The 25,413-nt window shown below is 40.5% G+C and overlaps 1 protein-coding gene across 2 annotated transcripts in view; it reads left to right on the forward strand.

The window, feature by feature from the left end:
- The window catches only part of LOC137072620 (lysophosphatidic acid receptor 1-A-like), a 50,396-nt gene extending 25,859 nt beyond the window's left edge, over positions 1-24,537 (forward strand). For both annotated transcript variants that reach the window (XM_067440484.1, XM_067440485.1), the window contains exons 2-5: positions 15,622-16,086; positions 18,020-18,434; positions 21,445-21,701; positions 24,411-24,537. In XM_067440484.1, coding sequence (XP_067296585.1) covers positions 15,742-16,086; positions 18,020-18,434; positions 21,445-21,701; positions 24,411-24,422 — 1,029 coding nt within the window. In that variant the 5' untranslated portion in view covers positions 15,622-15,741 and the 3' untranslated portion in view covers positions 24,423-24,537. The remainder of the gene's footprint in view (positions 1-15,621; positions 16,087-18,019; positions 18,435-21,444; positions 21,702-24,410) is intronic.
- The last annotated feature ends 876 nt before the right edge of the window (positions 24,538-25,413 follow it).

The following is a 25,413-nucleotide window of genomic DNA, read 5'->3' on the forward strand; positions in this document are numbered from 1 at the left end:
ATGGTAATGAATAGTTGTTTTATCTGCTTTGTTACAAACTTTCTTCAAAATATCTTCTTTTGTGTTCAGCAGAAGAAAGAAACTCATTCAGGTTTGGAACAACACGAGGATGAGTAAATGATGACAGAATTTTTATTTTTGGGTTAACTATCCCTTTAAAAATATTAATATTAAAACAAATATTAACAAACTAAATAAAAACAATGTGATTTAGTCTTTAGACTACATGACATTGTAAATATACCCTTCTTCAGGTTTTCCCTTTTTTGTCCATTAAGCTTTGTGTTAGTGATTGTATTGGGTTTGAAACATCTCTGGTTACCAATGTAACCATGGTTCCCTAAGAAGGGGAATGAGACACTGGGGAACGCCTCAGTGTCACCGACGCCTGAATCACGTGTTTAAACGAGACAATTGTATTAAAAAGACAGCCTAGAGAACATCTCATCATCCTCTTCTTCATCTAAAGGGACCATGCAGGCAGCCCAGAAGCATAGCAACGAGACAGTGTCTAGTTCCCCTTCTCAGGGAACCATGGTTACATTTGGGTTAGAACCCAATTGTTATAACGTGAGATTTTCCATTTCAAACAGGAACTGTGAACTGTCCTAAGAGGCTAATGGGGAACAAATGTCCACGCCGCATGCTAGAGGAATGTATGCCAGATTTTCTGTGACTAAGCATAATAAAATCGACTCAACATTAAAGTTAAATTCCCCAAAGGGACACACCAGTATTTCACTGTCTGTGACATTACTCCCTATGGCCGCTGCCCAAATCACATGCCTCAGCAGCGAAGTACAATCTTACCATTCATCTTGCAAGGTCAAACAAAAGGACTTGACCCAGGGCAGAGCTGAAAGGCTTGGAATCATTATCCCTGTCCTCCTACAACCAGTCTGCTTAACAGAATATACTGTGCCTTTCGACGTGACACGGCCTGAGAAGGTATTGCATAATGGCAATAACACTACACTCTGGATTCCAGAGATGGGTATCCAGGCGAGCAAGACTCAACATAACCCTCCAAGCGAGGGGAGTGACATTGCTTATCGAAAGGGATTCTCCAAGACCTACAGAGCATAGTTGGGACCTGAGTACTCTGTATAGTGACCCTCAATGGGTGAGTTTACATGCACACCAGTAAGCTGATAACTCACAAATATCAGCTTATTGAAATAACCAGTTTCCCCCCGTTTACATGCAAACCAGCAAACTGACAATGCAAGTAAACCGCATTTACATGACTTTATTAATAAACTGTGTTATTTCCTTGTAGTGACGTCAAAAATAATAATGTCCGTATCTGACTCAGAGTTTTTCAAATGTTATGTCAGTTGTGATGTTAATAAAGCGTGTCTGTGGGAGATTTATGGCTCATATCCCTCATGCAGTTATGCAGCGTTTTGACTGAACCTCTTCTACTTCTGCTGTATGAGATGAGAACACATCTTTACAATGCTCTGGGTCTTAAAGAGGTCTTAAAGAGCCTGCAATTGTGATGTATGTCCTTATTTTATGCAAAACGCTAGCTCGCTCTGTCTGGATACATTTAAATCTGCTCTAAGTTTGTGTCACCTATTACACATGCGCACTTCAATAAGCCGACAGGTTAATGCGTTTACATGCAACGCAAAATCAGGGTAAGAGGCAAAAAACTCCCTGTCCCCACCGGTTTATGATTATGCCGTTTATGATTATATTCTGAAAAAAGAAAACGAGTTACCTCGGTTTCATGACCATGTTCATTGTCGGCTTATTAGGCATAATCGGCTTGGAGAACGTGCATGTAAACGGCCCCAATGAGCATGGTTACATTTGGGTTAGAACCCAATTGTTATAACGTGAGATTTTCCCTTTCGTACCTATCAAGGGTACCTATCAAGCTCTACTAAAGCAAGTCTATCAGGGAAGAGGCCTCACTTATAAAGAGGCCACAGGAAGGCCCATCATTATCTAGCCCCGGGGTGCGAAGTACTCTGCCAACCGACCCTCTCAAATGAGGGGAACACTAAACAAGCTTGACCACAAGGACAGTTTTGACCTAGCTAGAGGCGCAGAGTACTCTATATATCTACACTCTCAACTGAGGGGAGTATTCGCTCTGGAACCAGTTATCAAGGAGGTTCCTCAATATAAATGATTGGAACTGACTTCCAGTTCCAAAGAATTGATAACACTGTTGCCCAAAGCTCTGGAGAGTAGAGCCCTCAACTGAATGCCTCTTTATAGTGAAAGGACTAACAACACTTAGTCCAAAAAGGACCATTAACAGAAGAGTTTGTCAGTCTGTCTGAAGCTCGAAGCGTAGTGACCTCAGTGAAATGACTCTAAGCCAGAGGAGACTCACAGAAAAAGTAATCTTTATAGGTACAAATACATAACTAGAGCTCATGGGGGCAAGGAACTCAGAAATGAGTCCTCCAAGCTCAACCCTAGAGGGAGTTAACTGAGGACGCTATTAGAGCCTACAACTCTTTTGTCTCAACAAGTTTTGCCAACTCTTGTCAACTCTTCTATCTCAACAAGTTTTGCCTAAGCACAGCACAGGCCTCGGCAGAAATATTCTCCCAGTTAGAGCAGGCCAACTAACTCACAACTCTAGGACAATCCAGGCTGAGGAGGCTTTAAAAGTCCTTTAACCAGCAGCCATTTCGCCCTGTAGCCCAAGACTAGTTTTTCACTGAAGCTATGAAGGGCTGAGCCTGGTCAGTACCTGGATGGGAGACCAACTGGGAAAACCAGGAGCTGCTGGTAGAGGTGTTAGTGAGGCCAGCAGGGGGCACTCACCCTGTGGTCTGTGTGGGTCCTAATGCCCCAGTATAGTGATGGGGACACTATACTGACAAAGAGCACCGTCCTTCAGATGAGACGTTAAACCGAGGTCCTGACTCTCTGTGGTCGTTAAAAATCCCAGGATGTCCTTCGGAAAAAGAGAATGGGTGTAACCCTGGCATCCTGGCCAAATTTGCCCATTGGCAAACTCCTGATTGGCTTAACAACTCGGTCTCCTCTCCACCAATCAGCTGGTGTGTGGTGAGGGTTCTGGTGCAATATGGCTGCCGTCGCATCATCAGGTGGGGCTGTACATTGGTGGTGGTTGAGATAAATTGCTTTGAGTGCCTAGAATAGGCACTATATAAAAAGCGCTAAATGAATTAATGTAATTTATTATTATTTTTATTATTATTATTATTATTATTTATATAGCACTTTTTAAAATGAAGGTTTTTTTCAAAACAGCTTCAAAATGCTAACAGGAATATAATGCAACAGAATTTAATAGAAAGTAAATATAGTTAAATATTAAGTGTCCTCAAACTGAGCATGCCAAAAGCCAAAGGTGACAGGGGCTACAGTGGCACGGAACCTTTTCAGGCGCGTTCGTGAGCTCAAGGCTAGATTATTGTAATGCTCTACTGGGTGGTTGCCCTGCTCGCTTAATAAACAAACTCCAGCTGGTCCATAACGCAGCAGCTCGAGTTCTTACTAGAACCAGGAAGGATGACCAGTAAACTCTGAGCTATAAAACTAGTTCAAACTTTCCAGTCAGGCTTTCTGAAACCAGTTGCTCAAGTCTAGTTGTGTATCAGTATAGCACATTCCTTGTATCATCCCTATAAATATAATTAAGGATAATCTGAGGGAGGGTGAAGGATTCAGGCTTTGCAGGGTTGTGCTCCATTATTTAGAGTCATTGAGATATAATCAAGATGAGTCATGACCATCCAGTTAAATAATAGCAGGCATGAGGCGCGTTGAGCAGGTTCAGCTGGAGCGCCGCTGGATCTGGGTGGAGATGCCGATGATTGTCAGGAATGAGGTAAACAGCTGATATTACACTCTTAAAGGGACAGCTCAGCCCAAAACTAACATGCTGCAAGCCATTTGAACACACTCATACTGTTCAAACCGGTATGACTGTACTGTGGTAGATGTTCAGGGGAGGTTCAGCTTGATGTAGAGACTGCCAAACTCCAAACAGGACAAAAACAAGAATCTGTTCCATTTACCACACATTAGAGAAGAAAACTGTGCTTTGGTCATTCATAATTATGACATAAAGATTCAAAATGACACATTTTTAATGTAAAGTAGAAATTAAGAGATTCTAAATCATAATTAACAGGTTGTAATTAAAAGTCAAAATTATGATAGATGTGACAATTTGAATTTGAGACATTAAAATTGTCGTAATTGTAATAGTATCATAATTATACTTCATTACAATTGACTCTTTATCTTATAATTGTTACTCATTGGTTCGTAATAAGTATGAATTTAGATATCAATTACATTTTTATATAATTTAAACTCATCTCCATTTCACCTTTTGTGTTATCTTTACAGCCGCTGTTCTGCTTTCATAGAAATCTTTTGTGCTCCACAGACGAGAGTACGTTACACTCGTTTGGATCGGCATGAGCGAGGGAGCTGGCCTGTGAGTTAAAAATAAAACACAAAACACAGATATCGCTGCAGATGTGTGTATCTGTCTGACCCACATTCACTATCAGAAGATGAAGTTATTATCAGTGCTTATGTAGAGTTATTAATATAGTGTTTGTAGTTGAACAGCAGGAGGCATGTTCTGCAGTAAATCAGTTACTCAACTCCTGAATGAAGGCATGTGGACAGCAGAAGGAAGTGCAGATCCTTCCTCACACACAGGACTCGTTTCAGAAAATTCCTCAGTAAGAAAAGAGTGACTGGAACTGATGACAGATGAACTGATGAACTGATGAAAGAGTGACTGGAACTGATGAACTGATGACAGATGAACTGATGAACTGATGAAAGAGTGACTGGAACTGATGAACTGATGACAGATGAACTGATGAAAGAGTGACTGAAACTGATGAACTGATGACAGATGAACTGATGAAAGAGTGACTGGAACTGATGAACTGATGAAAGAGTGACTGGAACTGATGACAGATGAACTGATGAAAGAGTGACTGGAACTGATGAACTGATGACAGATGAACTGATGAAAGAGTGACTGAAACTGATGAACTGATGAAAGAGTGACTGGAACTGATGAACTGATGAAAGAGTGACTGGAACTGATGAAAGAGTGACTGAAACTGATGAACTGATGACAGATGAACTGATGAAAGAGTGACTGAAACTGATGAACTGATGAAAGAGTGACTGGAACTGATGAACTGATGAAAGAGTGACTGGAACTGATGACAGATGAACTGATGAAAGAGTGACTGGAACTGATGAACTGATGAGAGAGTGACTGAAACTGATGACAGATGAACTGATGACAGATGAACTGATGAACTGATGAAAGAGTGACTGGAACTGATGACAGATGAACTGATGAAAGAGTGACTGGAACTGATGAACTGATGACAGATGAACTGATGACAGATGAACTGATGAAAGAGTGACTGAAACTGATGAACTGATGACAGATGAACTGATGAAAGAGTGACTGGAACTGATGAACTGATGAAAGAGTGACTGGAACTGATGACAGATGAACTGATGAAAGAGTGACTGGAACTGATGAACTGATGAGAGAGTGACTGAAACTGATGAACTGATGAAAGAGTGACTGAAACTGATGAACTGATGGAAGAGTGACTGAAACTGATGAACTGATGGAAGAGTGACTGGAACTGATGGAAGAGTGACTGGAACTGATGAACTGATGAAAGTGACTGAAACGGATGAACTGATGAAAGAGTGACTGAAACTGATGAACTGATGAAAGAGTGACTGAAACTGATGAACTGATGAAAGAGTGACTGGAACTGATGAACTGATGAAAGAGTGACTGGAACTGATGAACTGATGAAAGAGTGACTGGAACTGATGAACTGATGAAAGAGTGACATGAACTGATGAAAGAGTGACTGGAACTGATGAAAGAGTGACTGAAACTGATGAACTGATGAAAGAGTGACTGGAACTGATGAACTGATGAAAGAGTGACTGAAACTGATGAACTGATGAAAGAGTGACTGGAACTGATGACAGATGAAAGAGTGACTGAAACTGATGAACTGATGAAAGAGTGACTGAAACTGATGAACAGATGAACTGATGAACTGATGAAAGAGTGACTGGAACTGATGAACTGATGAAAGAGTGACTGAAACTGATGAACAGATGAACTGATGAAAGAGTGACTGAAACTGATGAACAGATGAACTGATGAAAGAGTGACTGAAACTGATGACTGATGAACTGATGAAAGAGTGACTGAAACTGATGACTGATGAACTGATGAAAGAGTGACTGAAACTGATGAACTGATGACTGATGAAAGAGTGACTGGAACTGATGAACTGATGAACTGATGAAAGAGTGACTGGAACTGATGAACTGATGAACTGATGAAAGAGTGACTGGAACTGATGAACTGATGAAAGAGTGACTGAAACTGATGAACTGATGAACTGATGAAAGAGTGACTGGAACTGATGAACTGATGACAGATGACTGATGAACTGATGAAAGAGTGACTGAAACTGATGAACTGATGAAAGAGTGACTGAAACTGATGAACTGATGAAAGAGTGACTGGAACTGATGAACTGATGAAAGAGTGACTGAAACTGATGAACTGATGAAAGAGTGACTGGAACTGATGAACTGATGAAAGAGTGACTGGAACTGATGAACTGATGACAGATGACTGATGAACTGATGAACTGATGAAAGAGTGACTGAAACTGATGAACTGATGAAAGAGTGACTGAAACTGATGAACTGATGAAAGAGTGACTGGAACTGATGAACTGATGACAGAGTGACTGAAACTGATGAACTGATGAAAGAGTGACTGAAACTGATGAACTGATGGAAGAGTGACTGAAACTGATGAACTGATGAAAGAGTGACTGAAACTGATGAACTGATGAAAGAGTGACTGGAACTGATGAACTGATGAAAGAGTGACTGAAACTGATGAACTGATGAAAGAGTGACTGGAACTGATGAACTGATGAAAGAGTGACTGAAACTGATGAGAGAGTGACTGAAACTGATGAACTGATGAAAGAGTGACTGAAACTGATGAACTGATGAAAGAGTGACTGGAACTGATGAACTGACTAAAGTGACTGAAACTGATGAACTGATGAAAGAGTGACTGGAACTGATGACTGATGAAAGAGTGACTGAAACTGATGAACTGATGGAAGAGTGACTGGAACTGATGAACTGATGGAAGAGTGACTGAAACTGATGAACTGATGAAGGAGTGACTGAAACTGATGAACTGATGAAGGAGTGACTGAAACTGATGAACTGATGAAGGAGTGACTGAAACTGATGAACTGATGACAGAGTGACTGAAACTGATGAACTGATGAAAGAGTGACTGAAACTGATGAACAGATGAAAGAGTGACTGAAACTGATGAACTGATGAAAGAGTGACTGAAACTGATGAACTGATGAAAGAGTGACTGGAACTGATGAACTGACTAAAGTGACTGAAACTGATGACAGATGAAAGAGTGACTGGAACTGATGAACTGATGAAAGAGTGACTGGAACTGATGAACTGATGAAAGAGTGACTGAAACTGATGAACTGATGAAAGAGTGACTGAAACTGATGAACTGATGAAAGAGTGACTGAAACTGATGAACTGATGAAAGAGTGACTGAAACTGATGAACTGATGAAAGAGTGACTGGAACTGATGAACTGATGAAAGAGTGACTGGAACTGATGAACTGATGAAAGAGTGACTGAAACTGATGAGAGAGTGACTGAAACTGATGAAATGATGAAGGAGTGACTGAAACTGATGAACTGATGACAGAGTGACTGAAACTGATGAACTGATGAAAGAGTGACTGAAACTGATGAACAGATGAAAGAGTGACTGAAACTGATGAACTGATGAAAGAGTGACTGAAACTGATGAACTGATGAAAGAGTGACTGGAACTGATGAACTGATGAAAGAGTGACTGAAACTGATGAACTGATGAAAGAGTGACTGGAACTGATGAAAGAGTGACTGAAACTGATGAGAGAGTGACTGGAACTGATGAACTGATGAAGGAGTGACTGAAACTGATGAACTGATGAAAGAGTGACTGAAACTGATGAACTGATGAAAGAGTGACTGGAACTGATGAACTGATGAAAGAGTGACTGAAACTGATGAACTGATGAGAGAGTGACTGGAACTGATGAACTGATGAAGGAGTGACTGAAACTGATGAACTGATGAAAGAGTGACTGAAACTGATGAACTGATGAGAGAGTGACTGAAACTGATGAACTGATGAAAGAGTGACTGGAACTGATGAACTGATGAAAGAGTGACTGAAACTGATGAGAGAGTGACTGGAACTGATGAACTGATGAGAGAGTGACTGAAACTGATGAAATGATGAAGGAGTGACTGAAACTGATGAACTGATGACAGAGTGACTGAAACTGATGAACTGATGAAAGAGTGACTGAAACTGATGAACAGATGAAAGAGTGACTGAAACTGATGAACTGATGAAAGAGTGACTGAAACTGATGAACTGATGAAGGAGTGACTGAAACTGATGAACTGATGAAAGAGTGACTGAAACTGATGAACTGATGAAGGAGTGACTAAAACTGATGAACTGATGAAAGAGTGACTGAAACTGATGAACTGATGAAAGAGTGACTGAAACTGATGAGAGAGTGACTGAAACTGATGAAATGATGAAAGAGTGACTGAAACTGATGAACTGATGAAAGAGTGACTGAAACTGATGAACTGATGAAAGAGTGACTGAAACTGATGAACTGATGAAAGAGTGACTGGAACTGATGACAGATGAAAGAGTGACTGAAACTGATGAACTGATGAAAGAGTGACTGAAACTGATGAACTGATGAAAGAGTGACTGAAACTGATGAACTGATGAAAGAGTGACTGAAACTGATGAACTGATGAAGGAGTGACTGAAACTGATGAACTGATGAAAGAGTGACTGAAACTGATGAACTGATGAAAGAGTGACTGAAACTGATGAACTGATGAACTGATGAAAGAGTGACTGGAACTGATGAAATGATGAAAGAGTGACTGAAACTGATGAACTGATGAAAGAGTGACTGAAACTGATGAACTGATGAAAGAGTGACTGAAACTGATGAACTGATGAACTGATGAAAGAGTGACTGAAACTGATGAAATGATGAAAGAGTGACTGAAACTGATGAACTGATGAAAGAGTGACTGAAACTGATGAACTGATGAAAGAGTGACTGAAACTGATGAACTGATGAAGGAGTGACTGAAACTGATGAACTGATGAAAGAGTGACTGGAACTGATGAACTGATGAAAGAGTGACTGAAACTGATGAACTGATGAAAGAGTGACTGAAACTGATGAACTGATGAACTGATGAAAGAGTGACTGAAACTGATGACTGATGAACTGATGAAAGAGTGACTGGAACTGATGACTGATGAACTGATGAAAGAGTGACTGAAACTGATGAACTGATGAACTGATGAAAGAGTGACTGATTCCTTTAACAGTATGAACTCTTTTATTGATGAATTTGCGCTCACAGCCGTAAAACAATATTTGAATCATAATACAGTAATAACGGCGATACTGTGTTCAACAAACCGATTCATAAAATGTCAAATCGTGAAATCTGTAAAGAATGTAAAGCGCAGTTGAGTTTGTTCTTGTTTGGCCAGCAGACTTCACACCAGTTGAGGATGAGATTCCATCAGAGATCTGGTGACGGTCCGCCTCAGACTCGACTCGACTCGACTCTCGGCCTCGTCGACCTCAGCACTTCATACAAGAAACACTCATTACACAACCAGACGACTTTTTAGTAAAAGTAACGCATTACAAGTGACATGCGATATAAAACCAGATGACTTTTTCATACAAGTAACGCATCAAAGGTAACGTAATATTTCACCAGATGACTTTAGTCAAGTATTGCTTCAGGGAACAAAGTTTTCAGAAACTTTATTTGTCTCAATATTGAAAATGCTCTTAGAGTAACATTCCTTATGACGTTATTAATATTTGCTTAATGCTCTTGGAATACATTTCAAAGAATCATCAGAAAAGAGTTATTAAAATGTATTATCATATAATCACAGAAACCACATCCTGCTTTAGAATGATTTGCGCATCACTGTGAATCGTGTGTTAGCTGCTGAAGTCAGACAGTCTGCGCGGTTAAAGCGATCATTTCAGCTCGTGGAGAATCTCTTCTGCAGCGCTGACATCTTCCTGACGTTGCCTAGCAACAGTCTCTTTGGAGACAGTGATGCTCTTCTCTTGTTGCCGAGCGACATCGCCTCCAAAGGCAGTGACCAGCTCTTCTTCTTCTTCTTCCTCCTCTTCTTCTTCTGCAGAGAGATCGCCCTCTGGAGTCTCGTCCAGGACATGACGGATCTCACATCAGCTCCAAATCTGGACGGATGAGTCTTTGAGGAGGCTCCGCCCATTCTAGCCGGACACACACACACACACGTGTGAGCTTCTGGAAATGCACAGATAAACAGATGAGGATCAGCTCTTTATCACAGCGTTACTATCATCTTTCAGAATAACTCACACTTCTTTAGTGTTTGTGTGTGAAGCGTCCTGTGCCGTCCGTCCCGGTGTGTGTGTGTGTCCGATTCTCAGAGTAAATGACGAATAATCGTGAAAACAGATCCTGAAACACAAAGACTCAGAGCTAATAGACCTAAACGGTGTGTGTGTGTGTGTGTGTGTTCATCTGAAACAGGTTACTCTGCATTTTCCCGCTGAACTCTTGCGTCACACGGCTTCCTGCGACTGTCACACGAAGAGCTCAGCTTCATTTAATGTTTGCAGAATGAAATCATTAGATTTTATATTGTCACTTTACTGGATCTAAAGAGAATATTATCTGGAATATATTAACTTGACTGTTTTTTTATACTATCTTATGTAGATGTATAAGCTTGTATGTTTTGTAATGTTTTTAATTATTTTTAACTATTATACTATACATACTATAAATAATGTGTGCTTATACTACTATAAATAAATATATATATAGTAGTATAGTATAAGCACACATTATATAATAAAATGTTATTTTAAAACCCTCAGTGAGTAGCTAAAGGTCATTAATATACCGTCAAACACACTTTTATTGTTTTATTTTTTAACTGTTAAGACGGCATGATTGTGAATTCATGAATCAATTAATTAAATGATTTCTGAACAGTTCATTTCAGAATAGCCTACAGCCAGGAATACCCCCCATCCAGCACACACACACACACACACGCACGTTGTGTTTCCATGTTGGGGACTTTCCACAGACGTAATGGTTTTTATACTGTATAAACTGTATATATTATCCCCCTACACTGTCTTTCCCCCCCCCCCCCCCCCTACACACACAGTTCCTAATCCTACCCATTACACACACACAGAGGCCCTGCCCCTAAACCTACAAAATGAAACATCACTTAGTATGATTTATAAGATGTTTTCCTTGCAGGGACCAGAAAAAGTCCCCACAAGTATTTTGGATATTGCCATCTTTGTGGGGACGTTTTGTCCGAATAACGTAGGATTTACAAGGCCACACACACACACACACACACACACACACAATGAAAAACTAAACCATAATCATATCTAAGCAATCGATTTATATTGACTAAGCTAGGAAATGATATCATATTTCCCCGGGCCCTCAGAATCCACTGGGCTGTAGTTTACCGCCCCCTGCTGGAGGACTGGTGTAAACGCAGTGTGTGTGATTGAAGGTCAGTGCGGATGGGATAAATGAAGACACACACTGGCGACCTCTGCTGGTCAGGACAAGGTAAGTGCAACAAAACCCAGAAAAACACCTTGAACAAACACATAGCAAATGTTTTATTGAAAGTTATATCTATCATTTGCAATGAACTCATCATCTAATAAGATTAAGTATAATTGTCCGTATAATCTGTGTTTTTATAATCAGTTTTCAGGGCTTGTTTTGTTCCATGGATGGCTCAGCTAAACAGGTCAATAATACTAACTACTATTATTCATTTTAATATACTAATGTCTAATTAAAACATGTACAAATGTATAAAACTGATCAGAGATCAGGTAAACCCAGGGTATCATGTTTAATGGTTCACCGAGATCATCTGATCCCTCCACCACCACAATTTCAGTTTTGAAACATTACGAATTGTCGTTTATGTAACGAAGTCTTGTTTTCTGAAATCATCTGACATTGGCAGTTTGAGACAGCTCTGAAGCAATCTTTCGAAACATTTTTAGGATTTTTTATTTGTATTAATTTGTATTATTTTTAGTGCTGGGAAAAAATAATTGTGATTAATCGCATTGAAAATAAAAGTTTGTGTTTACATAATATATATATGTGTGTGTGTACCTGTTGGAAGATCCAAACATGGCCCATTATAAGATTTCTAGCTCAGTTTATCAGGTTTTAATTCTTTATCTGTTGGTATTTGATCGAATCCTTGAGGTCCAGGACCTCTGGTAGAAAATTAGGTCAGATGAAACAAACAAAACAGAGCTTTTGGGCAGAAAACACTTAATATGGGTTTGGTGCGCACAGGGACAATAAAGTACTCTGCTGTATCTTTAACGCTGTGAGCCGAATGTTTGGCCAGAGGTCCTAACATCTTGTCATTGCTTTTGTTGTTAGGTTTAGTAACTTGCCATTTTGTGTCATTTGGAGTTCATTTGGAGTTGTGTCATTTGGAGTTCATTTCCTACTCAGAATTTCACATTCAACCATCCACCGAATGTTAGCGTCTGTGTTAAGTATTGTGTTCGGATGGGTACTGAGTTCACTATTATGCAGATAAGGTGTCTACACAATATCTACTGTATTATTTATTTGGATTTCTAGTGTCTTAGTAAACATGCACATACATTTTTTCCTGAGTAGAAAGTATTGCAATGGAAACTGTTTATGTAGAAATAACTACACATTTTATGAACCAAGTTAAAACACGTAATGGTTTTTATACCCCCCCCCCCCCCATCACAGGAAACATTCTGCATTTTTAATTTCTCAAAAAAACTCATGCTCTCTCTCTCTCTCTCTCTCTCTCTCTCTCTCTCTCTCTCTCTCTCTCTCTCTCTCTCTCACTCACACACACACACACTGTAAAAGGTTCCAAGTTAAAACAATATTCTCCATTCCTCATTTGTCAGTCATGTCCCCTGCATCCAATCAGCTGCGTCCTCAGGTGTGTTTGGCCCCTCCCTCATCCCCCCTCCCCCCAGGAGTGCACAGGTAAGTGTGTGCGTGTGTGTGAGTGTGTGTGCAGAGTTTGAGACCCGAACAGACCAGATTGAGCAGATCGGAGTGCAGACTGTGAGTATTTTGCAGTTTTACTCTGACTGGTGTTTTACTGTGTGAAACGAGGAAAGTTTAGCTCACTTCTTGAGAATTGTCTTCTTCTTTCACTGGAGTTTCATACCCTGGTCAAATGTGGGATTTTGGGCCATTTTGCTTCCAGACTAGCAGAGAGAAAACATCCAAAATATGTCTTAGAGTTTTTTTTATTGCACTTTGTCATTTTGCATCAGTATATTTCAGTTACAGTCCATGATTTTTTAAAATGGTCGCTGTCTCTAAAGAGTTGCTTCTCCGCTTCAGCAGCAGTTATATTCACCAAAACTTACAGTTTTATTCCCATCTATATTCTGAAGGTTTCTTGCAAGGGATTTATTTATATAACATTGACACAGTTATTTACAACACTTTAACTAAAACATATTGAAAATGTATTTCTTTCTTTCTGTTGACAGTATTTTCTGATTTGTGGAGTGATAAAGAAAGAAATCCCTAACCCCCTTTTGTAAAAAGCTTTAACTCTAATATGTCAACAACATAAAATAAGTTTAAAAAAAAAAAGCTCACTTCTCAAGAAGTGAGCTAAACTTTCCTCGTTTAAGCATTTGAACACATTTCTTCATTAAATAACCTAATTTTCATATCTAAACATAACATTTTAGAAAACTTAAAACAGAACGGTTGTATTTAATGTACTATGATAAATCAACTGGCCTATTGGGTGTATTTTCTACTCTTATTTACCTTTAGTGTCTTGCGAGTCAACAATAAGTTTACATTGCGACATTCCATAAAAAAGGAAATTGTCAGGGTTTATTATAATAATTTGTGTATAAATAATGATGTGCATGGATAAATAATTTATAATAAAAGAGCAACATTTTCTAACAAATTAATTAAGCCACTGTGAAAACTGACCCGCTCGGAGTTGGATGCTGTTTTATTATAAATTATCTGTGCACATCATTATTTATACACAAATTATTACATTCTGGAGTCAGTTTCTGGTGTCTGAGTCAGTCTCTAGAGTCAGTCGCTAGTGGTTTACACACACATCTCTTACTGGCCGACGACAGTTACACTTACACATGTTAGAATTATCATAATGTTTATAGAAATAGTTTTTTTAACATATATTTATTCAAGTGGACAGACAGGAATAGAGAGCGGCAGGCTGCTGAAGGGTGTGTCTCTTTCTGTAATAACAGGTTTAAGGTTATGAGTTTAAGTTGTTATGATTCAGTTCACTCCCCACACACACACATGTTTGAGACATATGTTATACTGAATCAGATGTCAGTGTGCAAGTCTGTGTCTGTATAGGAATGTTTCATTTTGTTTTTATGCTTTATGATGAAACTTCCTTCATAAATAAAATCTTGTTTGGGATTTTTTGGCAATCACAGTTTGGTGGTCAACACCTGTTAGGCCTTTATACAGTCTGAAAACACCAGAGCAAAAGTTGAGTGGCGTTTGACCATACAGAATGCCTTGGTTACGTTTGTAACCCCCGTTCCCTGAAGGAGGGGATGGAGTCGACCTTTGGAACTGATCAATGAATTGGGGATTGCTTTCAAATTGGGGCGGCAGTGGCTCAGTGGTTCATGGTTGTCTACAAACCAGAAGGTTGGTGGTTCAATCCCCGGTTCCACCTGACCAAGTGTCAAGGTGTCCATGAGCAAGACACCTAACCCCAGCTGCTCCCGACGAGCTGGATGGCACCTTACATGGCTCACATTGCCGTCGGTGTATGAATGGGTGAATGTGAGGCAAAAATGTAAAGCGCTTTGGATAAAAGCGCTATATAAATGCAGTCCATTTACCATTTTGCTTTGAGAGGCCAATCTACTTCGTGCATCAGACTCTCCATCCTGCCATGTGGGTGAGCAAACACTGTGATTGGTTGAGGTGCAGTGGGACCGCTCTCTGTCTCAGTGGGAAATGTTTTTCTGGTTTTGTTTGGCGTCTGGTCAGGTTACTCTGATTTTAGATGGCCGGATGATATATATATAACATACACATATATTTGCATAATCTTTCTTAAAATCTTTTTATTTGTCATGAAAATGTCACAAATCCTAATGGTTTTAAAAGCAGTATTCATAAAGCAGTATTCATTGTTTTATAAATTCATTATGAAACTATCATTTTATAACTTTCTTGTGATTTTTGTCCTAAAAGGTGACATGGACATTTCTGTTTGTGGTGTGTTTGTGTGTTGATTTGACTTCACCCAACCTGATATTTGACATGACTGTTGATTAAAAACCTGAATAATATTCACTTCTTGTATTTTTCCTCTTTCACAGTAGATCCGATTCTTCAGACCGAAGGTTCAGTGCTCCATGTCTTCATGATTGACTTCTGACACTCGAAGGCTCCCTTAAATTCACTCCCACCTATCAGATCCCTGCAAATCACCTGCTGCAATGTCTTCGACGGTCCAGTCGGTGTCCGCTGCGACGGTTTGCTACAGCAACGAGACTGTGATGTTCTTTTATGCCAACAGCAAAAGGTATATCAGTACCGAATGGGGGCGGCAAGAAGCCTTGATGATTTCCCTGGGACTGCTCGTTTGTGTTTTTGTGATCTTCACCAACATCCTGGTCATGATGGCCATCTTCATGAACCGCAGTTTTCATTACCCCATATATTACCTGCTGGGAAACCTGGCAGTTGCGGATCTGTTCGCTGGCCTCTCCTACTTTTATCTGATATTCCGCACCGGCCCCTGGACCAGAAGTCTCACCGTATATCAGTGGTTTATCCGACAGGTAAGGCTGTGGTTTGGGCATGTCTGCGATTGGTATTTAATGAATAATGTTGGTGCTGAATGTACAGGCAATAAAAAAGATTCAGTTGTTTGACTGTGCTAGTGAAAGAATTTATAATTGTAAAAGATTCCACAGATAAGTACACCTGTAATCAGTGTGGTTGAGCAACCGGACGTGCTGTGCTTCCTGTTTTGTGTTTTGTGTTGTTCTGGGAGAAGACCTGCTGTCTTGGTTGAGAATCATGTAGAAATGGCGGCGGAGGACCTCCATTATAACACAAGAGCTACACTGCCCCCCTCTCCCTCTCTCTCTCTCTCTCTCTCTCTCTCTCTCTCTCTCTCTCTCTCTCTCTCTCTCTCTCTCTCTCTCTGTGCATGTGTCAAGTACACTCTTTACCTGAGGGTATAGAGTTTAAACCTTTCATTGATGCATGCTTTTGCCTGCGTTAAAGGATAAGTAATCTCTTAGGCCTTGTATTTTTCTTTGACTGATAAAATAATAATGGCATTTTTTAAGGGCACTGACAACATAGTTTTATATAATATGTTTAATATTAAGGTGTATAAAATTATAAAAAGACCTCAAGATAAATACTGGACAAAATTTTGAGCTGCAAATGATAACTTTGCCCTCATTTGAAATTGACCTATGATATACAATGAAATTAAATTGATCTGAATGTAAATTATCTCATATGACGGTGGCGCTTGTCCTGTCATCACTGCTTGCAGCTATATTTGTTCTTATTATATTATTATCGTTAGTTACTATTATCATTCTCGTTATTGTTATATTATGACTTAAGACATAATATATACTACATATTTATAATATATTATAATGATTAAACAATATATATATATATATATATATATATATATATATATATATATATATATATATAACTTATTACAATATTAAGAACAATACTAACAATACTATTATAATAAAATAGTTATAGTATACTATAATAATATTATAGCTATTGTTACTAGTATCATTCTCAGTGTAGTTGTTGTTACATTTAGTTATTGTTACTGTTGGTATTTTCACTATCGTTAACACTAGTTATCGTAATTGTTATACAAACCTGATTCCAAAAAAGTTGGGACACTGTACAAATTGTGAATAAAGACAGAATGTAATGATGAGGAAGTTTCAAATTTCAATATTTAATTCAGAATAAAACATATGACTTATCAAATGTTTAAACTGAGAAAATGTATAATTTTAAGGGAAAACTAAGTTGGTTTTAAATTTCATAGCATCAGCACATCTCAAAAAAGTTGGGCCATGTTTACCCCTGTGGGGCATCCCCTCTTCTTTTTATATCAGTCTGCAAACGTCTGGGGACTGAGGAGACAAGTTGCTCAAGTTTAGGAATAGGAATGTTGTCCCATTCTTGTCTAATTCAGGCTTCTTTGTCGCAGCTTCCTCTTTATAATGCTCCAAATGTTTTCTAATGGTGAAAGATCTGGACTGCAGGCTGACCATTTCAGTGCCGGATCCTTTTTCTACACAGCCATGATATTGTAACTGATGCAATATGTGGTCTGGTTTGTAATGTTGGAGAAAGCAAGGTCTTCTCTGAAAGATACGACGTCTGGATGGGAGCATATGTTGTTCTAGAACTTGGATATAGCTTTCAGAATTGATTGTGCCTTTCCAGATGTGTAAGCTGCCCATGCCACACATAGTCATGCAAACCCATACCATCAGAAATGCTATGGCTTCTGGCTTCAAAAATTCAGGCTTCTGAACTGAGCGTTGATAACAGATTTTTTATTCACAATTTGTACAGTGTTCCAACTTTTTTGGAATTGGGTTTTCCAGTAGTTTGGTGATGGAATATTGATGAACGTCTTCACCTTGACTGTATTTGTCACGATTCTCATATGTAAATGCAGTTTGTCTTCCTTTGCGTGTCTCTCAGGGTTTGGTCGACACCAGTCTTACCGCATCTGTGGTTAATCTAATGGCTATCGCATTGGAGCGACACCAGACCATCTTCACCATGCAGCTGCACAGTAAAATGACAAACCATAGAGTTGTGCTGCTCATCATTGGCATTTGGCTCATCGCCATAGTGATGGGTCTGATACCCACTATGGGATGGAGCTGCGTGTGCAACATCAGTAAGTGCTCCACAATGGCGCCGCTCTACAGCCGCAGTTACCTGGTATTCTGGGCTGTGTTAAACCTGCTGATCTTCATGGTCATGGTGGCTGTCTACACACGCATCTTCATCTACGTCCGACACAAGAACCACCAGATGAGCCAGCATACCTCGCAGGTCAAACATGAAGAGACAGTGTTCAACCTCATGAAGACAGTCTTCTTGATATTGGGTAAGACAGATTATTTTTTCTGACTTACAACATGTCCAAATGTAACACGTTTCTATCGATATATCTCTGTCTTTAGTCAAAGTGAAAATCACAGCATTTGATCTTTTTGTAATTAACTATCATCCTTATGAGTTCTTGACTAAGTAGTTATGTTAAAAACTAAAACTAAAGGTTCATGAAAATGGAACAGAAAAACAACTCAATAGGTGTAGCAGAATATCCCCTCCTAAAAGGCGCAAACTTGCGGCATGGCGTGGAGAAGAAGGAGGCAAATGAAGGGGTGGATGAGGAGGTGAATAAAGGGATAGGGACAGGTGGCAGCGAAGTAATTATGATGTGAGGACAACGAAGCCCTGGTGGTGATGATGGTAGAGAAGCCCCAGCGGTGATGATGGTAGAGGCATGCTGGGTGAGGGCTGTTGGTGTGGCTGGACAATGCTGCTGTCATCCTCTGCTTCGCCCACTGTGAAACGCAGATCCATTCGTCCACAGTGCAAACCTGATGTAACTTTCTAGGGACCAGTAGGGATCACCACGGGCATGAAGCTGATGTAACTTTCTAGAGACCAGTAGGGATCACCAAGGGCATGAAGCTGATGTAACTTTCTAGAGACCAGTAGGGATCACCACGGGCATGAAGCTGATGTTGCTTTCTAGGGACCAGTAGGGATCACCACGGGCATGAAGCTGATGTAACTTTCTAGAGACCAGTAGGGATTATCACGGCCATGAAGCTGATGTAACTTTCTAGAGATCAGTAGGGATCACCACGGGCATGAAGCTGATGTAACTTTCTAGAGATCAGTAGGGATCACCATGGGCATGAAGCTGATGTAACTTTCTAGAGATCAGTAGGGATCACCACGGGCATGAAGCTGATGTAACTTTCTAGAGATCAGTAGGGATCACCATGGGCATGAAGCTGATGTAACTTTCTAGAGATCAGTAGGGATCACCATGGGCATGAAGCTGATGTAACTTTCTAGAGATCAGTAGGGATCACCACAGGCATGAAGCTGATGTAACTTTTTAGAGACCAGTAGGGATCACCACGGGCATGAAGCTGATGTAACTTTCTAGGGACCAGCGGGGATCACCACGGGCATGAAGCTGATGTAACTTTCTAGAGATCAGTAGGGATCACCACGGGCATGAAGCTGATGTAACTTTCTAGAGATCAGTAGGGATCACCACGGGCATGAAGCTGATGTAACTTTCTAGAGATCAGTAGGGATCACCACGGGCATGAAGCTGATGTAACTTTCTAGAGATCAGTAGGGATCACCACGGGCATGAAGCTGATGTAACTTTCTAGAGATCAGTAGGGATCCCCATGGGCATGAAGCTGATGTAACTTTCTAGAGATCAGTAGGGATCACCACAGGCATGAAGCTGATGTAACTTTCTAGAGACCAGTAGGGATCACCACGGGCATGAAGCTGATGTAACTTTCCAGAGACCAGCGGGGATCACCACGGGCATGAAGCTGATGTAACTTTCCAGGGACCAGCGGGGATCACCACGGGCATGAAGCTGATGTAACTTTCTAGGGACCAGTAGGGATCACCACGGGCATGAAGCTGATGTAACATTCTAGGGACCAGCGGGGATCACCGCAGGCATGAAGCTGATGTAACTTTCTAGAGACCAGTAGGGATCACCACGGGCATGAAGCTGATGTAACTTTCTAGAGACCAGTAGGGATCACCAAGGGCATGAAGCTGATGTAACTTTCTAGAGACCAGTAGGGATCACCACGGCCACGAAGCTGATGTAACTTTCTAGGGACCAGTAGGGATCACCATGGGCATGAAGCTGATGTAACTTTCTAGAGATCAGTAGGGATCACCACGGGCATGAAGCTGATGTAACGTTCTAAAGACCAGTAGGGATCACCACGGCCATGAAGCTGATGTAACTTTCTAGGGACCACTAGGGATCACCACGGGCATGAAGCTGATGTAACTTTCTAGAGATCAGTAGGGATCACCATGGGCATGAAGCTGATGTAACTTTCTAGGGACCAGTAGGGATCACCACGGCCATGAAGCTGATGTAACTTTCTAGAGACCAGTAGGGATCACCACGGCCATGAAGCTGATGTAACTTTCTAGAGATCAGTAGGGATCACCACGGCCATGAAGCTGATGTAACTTTCTAGAGATCAGTAGGGATCACCATGGGCATGAAGCTGATGTAACTTTCTAGGGACCAGTAGGGATCACCACGGCCATGAAGCTGATGTTACTTTCTAGAGACCAGTAGGGATCACCACGGGCATGAAGCTGATGTAACTTTCTAGGGACCAGTAGGGATCACCACGGCCATGAAGCTGATGTAACTTTCTAGAGACCAGTAGGGATCACCACAGGCATGAAGCTGATGTAACTTTCTAGAGACCAGTAGGGATTATCACGGGCATGAAGCTGATGTAACTTTCTAGGGACCAGTAGGGATCACCACGGGCATGAAGCTGAGATCTTTGTCTACCAAAATACCTCCACTAAACAGATGTCATAGCAAGTGGCAAAGTGATGAAACACGAACATGGTTGCTCATCTCATCAACTTGGTAGCTCTCGTTGAGGAAATGTTGATCAAAGCAATTTCCATTATATTTCTCAATATGAGTGGTCAAGTCTTCTGTCATGCTCAGTTGCAGGAAAGAACAAGATAACTACGATTAGGTAAAAAGCTTTAATAATACACCTTCATGTTTTCACTGCCTTGTTTCTTTTCTGCTTTCTCGTATCACTTCACCCTCCCAGAGAGAGAGAGAGAGAGAGAGAGAGGGAGAGAGAGGCGAGTATGTGCATGTTCTGACAAATTGAGACGCCTAGACTTAAGGAAGTGTAGCTTTAGCATCTAAATGCTGTTTTTGAATGCCAACTTCCACACTTTTCTTTGTGTTTTGACACTCCCAAATGATTTTCTCAAAATCTAAACATTTATTTAGCATGTTACTGTATGTTTCAGAGTATGTGTTCAACGGTCTTGTGCTCTTCTGGCAGGTTGTTTCGTGGTGTGTTGGACGCCGGGCCTAGTTCTGCTTCTGCTAGATGGTCTCTGCGAAACCTGCAACGTCTTGGCATATGACAAATACTTCCTGGTGCTGGCTGAGTGCAACTGCTTCATGAACCCCATCATCTACTCCTTCCGGGACAAGGACATGCGGGACACCTTCAAACGCATCCTCTGCTGCACGTGCCGGAAGTCCCAGCAGACGGGCGAACATTCGGGTGTCCGCTTCATCAGCCTGGAGCAAAAGGTATTCTATGAGAGCGACGGGACCCACAGCAATTAATAATATTCAATAATAATTAGCTAAATTTATATAGTGGTTTTCTGGGTGCTAAAAATGCTTTGGCATGAGAAGCTCACTAGCATAAACTAGCTTGACTGTTTAATCGTTCTACGCCTAACAAACTAAACCTTGCATACCTGCAATCTAGAAACAGATCGGTAATGTTGCATTGTGTTTCTGGCTTACTATGAGGGACTGTACAAGCCATAATTCATACTGGTAATCTCACATACTTACATTCTCCTTTTATATGCAGTGGGTACGGAAATGACAGTGGGTATTCAGACCCCCTTACATTTTTCACTCTTTGTTATATTGCAGGCATTTGCTAAACTCATTGACATTTTTGCAGATTTATTAAAAAGAAAAACTGAACTATCACATGGTCCTAAGTATTCAGACCCTTTGCTCAGTATTTAGTAGAAGTACGCTTTTGAACTAGCACAGCCATGAGTCTTTTTGGGAAAGATGCAACAAGTTTTTCACTCCTGGATTTGGGGATCCTCTGCCATTCCTCCTGCAGATCCTCTCCAGTTCTGTCAGGTTGGACAGTAAACATTAGTGGACAGCAATTTTCAGGCCTGTCTAGAGTTACTCAATTGGGTTTAAGTCAGGGCTCTAGCTGGGCCATTCAAGAACCATCACAGAGTTGTTGTAAAGCCACTCCTTTGTTATTTTAGCTGTGTGTTTAGGGTCCTGTCTTGTTGGAAGGGGAATCATATCTCTGTACATATCTCTGTACTTGGTCGCATTAATCTTTCTTTTGATTGCAACCAGTCGTCCTGTCCCTGCAGCTGAAAAACACCCCCACAGCATGATGCTGCCACCACCATGCTTCACTGTTGGGACTGTATTGGATAGGTTATATTTTTCTCCTCACATACCGCTTAGAATTAAGGCCAACAAGTTCTATCTTGGTCTCATCAGACCAGAGAATCTTATTTGAACACATACTTATATATAGAACTTTCCTGTGTCTTGCACTGAGAAAAGAGGCTTCCGTCAGGCCACTCTGCCTTAAAGCCCCGACTGGTGGAGGGCTGCAGTGATGGTTGACTTTCTACTACTTTCTCCCATCTTCCAAGTGGGTCTGAATACTTTAGTAAGTGTATATGTATCCATAAGTGTACAGTAGTGCTCAAAATTGTTGGCACCCCTGGTAAATATGATCAAATATGTCTGTAAAAAATATATATCTGCATTGTTTATCCTTTTGATCTTTTTTTTTTTTAAATCACAAAAATCAAACCTTTCATTAAGGTAAATTAATTTAAAATGGAGGTAAATCACATTCTGAAATAAATGCTTTTCTCCAAAACACGATGGCCACAATTATTGGCACCCTTAGATTTTTTTAATGAGTAAAATATCTCTGAAGTATATTCACATTAATATTTACATTTTTTTAGCACACCAGGGTGTCAAAGAACATGAAATTATTTTGTTTCACAGGAGTATAAATATGAGAACGTACAAAGGCTAAATTCCCTTTTTCATCATCACAATGAGTAAAACCGAAGAATATATTTTTGAGTATATATTTTTGAATATATTTTTGAGATTGTCAACTAAAGATGTAACAAATCTGCCTGAAAAAGGATGTGTGCCTTTATTGTCTTAATGCACGGCGAGGAGGAACGTTTGAGTTCACTAAGACTCTCCTAGGATCACAGATGGAGAATCACAGAGATAAGTTGAGTCTTGGGGTCAAAAATCCAAAAATATCTAAATAAATCAAACAACCCCTACATCACCACATGTTGTTTGGGAGGGATTCAAGAAAAATTCTCCTCGCTCATCCAGAAACAAACTCCAGCATATTCAGTTGTCAGACGCAACTGGAGATTCAAAAGGGACCGGGTTCTGTGGTCAGATGAAACTATAAAAAAATAGCTTTTTGGCAGCAAATCTACCAGATGGGTTTGGGATGAAAACAGGGATGAAAAGTACCCAATGTCCACGGCTAAAAAGAGAAGAGCTGACATGGATCTGGGAATCTGAAGGATCTGGAGAGATTCGGCATGGAGGAATGGTCTCTGATCTCTCATCAGGTGTTCTCCAAACTCATCAGGCATTATAGGAGAAGACTCAGAGCTGTTATCTTGGGAAATTTAATAAAATGGTGCCAATAATTGTGGCCAACGTGTTTTGGAGAAAATTATTTATTTCATAATGTCAATATTTCATGTCCCACTTTCAATTATTTTACTTCAATAAAAGGTTAGATTTCAGTAATTTTTTTAATAAAAGTTCAAAAGGATAAACAATGCAGATTTATTTTTTACAGACATATTTGATCATATTTACCAGGGGTGCCAACAATTTTGACCACCACAGTATGTGAAAGGTGTGTGTGTGTGTGTGAATTGAGGCTTGTCTGGCTCCTCATAGCTAACAGAAGTTCAGCATTCATTGCTGCAGGCATATGTGTGTTAATCGTGAATATTTGAGTGTGTCATTGTGCCGGGTGCATAGTCAAGTCAAGTCAAGTCATATGTAGAAAAATGTTGAGAACTATAAAATCCAGATGTGTTTTACATGACTGAGAAATTATTATTAGGTCAGATGGGTCTTAGAAAGTCTTGTCAGGGGTCTGTCACTTCAGTCTAGTTTGGTTTCGTTTTTGTGTCTGGATTTGGACATTCATGCTCTGTGTTTGTATTCTGTTGTCAGCGCATAAGATGAGCATCAAAGTCCAAGTCCAAGTCCAGTCAACAAGTCCAGTCCAGTCAACAAGTCCAGTCAACAAGTCCAGTCAACAAGTCCAGTCCAGTCAACAAGTCCAGTCCAGTCAACAAGTCCAGTCCAGTCAACAAGTCCAGTCCAGTCAACAAGTCCAGTCCAGTCAACAAGTCCAGTCAACAAGTCAACAAGTCCAGTCCAGTCAACAAGTCCAGTCAACAAGTCAACAAGTCCAGTCCAGTCAACAAGTCCAGTCCAGTCAACAAGTCCAGTTCAGTAAACAAGTCAACAAGTCCAGTCCAGTCAACAAGTCATGTCCAGTCCAGTCAACAGGTCAAGTCCAGTCCAGTCAACAAGTCCAGTCAACAAGTCAACAAATCCAGTCCAGTCAACAAATCCAGTCCAGTCAACAAGTCCAGTCCAGTCAACAAGTCCAGTTCAGTAAACAAGTCAACAAGTCCAGTCCAGTCAACAAGTCATGTCCAGTCCAGTCAACAGGTCAAGTCCAGTCCAGTCAACAAGTCAAGTCCAGTCCAGTCCAGTCAACAGGTCAAGTCAAGTCCAGTCCATTCCAGTCAACAGGTCAAGTCAAATCCAGTCAAGTCAAAAGGTCAAGTCAAGTCAAGGCCAGTCCTGTCAACAAGTCAACAAATCCAGTCCAGTCAACAAGTCAAGTCCAGTCCAGTCCAGTCAACAAGTCAAGTCCAGTCCAATCCAGTCAATAGGTCAAGTCAAGTCCAGTACAGTCCATTCCAGTCAACAGGTCAAGTCCAGTCAAGTCAACAGGTCAAGTCCAGTCCAGTCCAGTCAACAAGTCATGTCCAGTCCAGTCAACAGGTCAAGTCAAGTCCAGTCAACAGATCAAGTCATGTCCAGTCCAGTCAACAGGTCAAGTCAAGTCCAGTCCAGTCAACAAGTCATGTCCAGTCCAGTCAACGAGTCAACAAGTCAAGTCCAGTCCAGTCAACAATTCCAGTCCAGTTCAGTCTAGCCC

This window comes from Pseudorasbora parva, chromosome 4, assembly GCF_024679245.1.
Source record: "Pseudorasbora parva isolate DD20220531a chromosome 4, ASM2467924v1, whole genome shotgun sequence".
In the NCBI taxonomy this organism is placed as follows: Eukaryota; Metazoa; Chordata; class Actinopteri; order Cypriniformes; family Gobionidae; genus Pseudorasbora; species Pseudorasbora parva.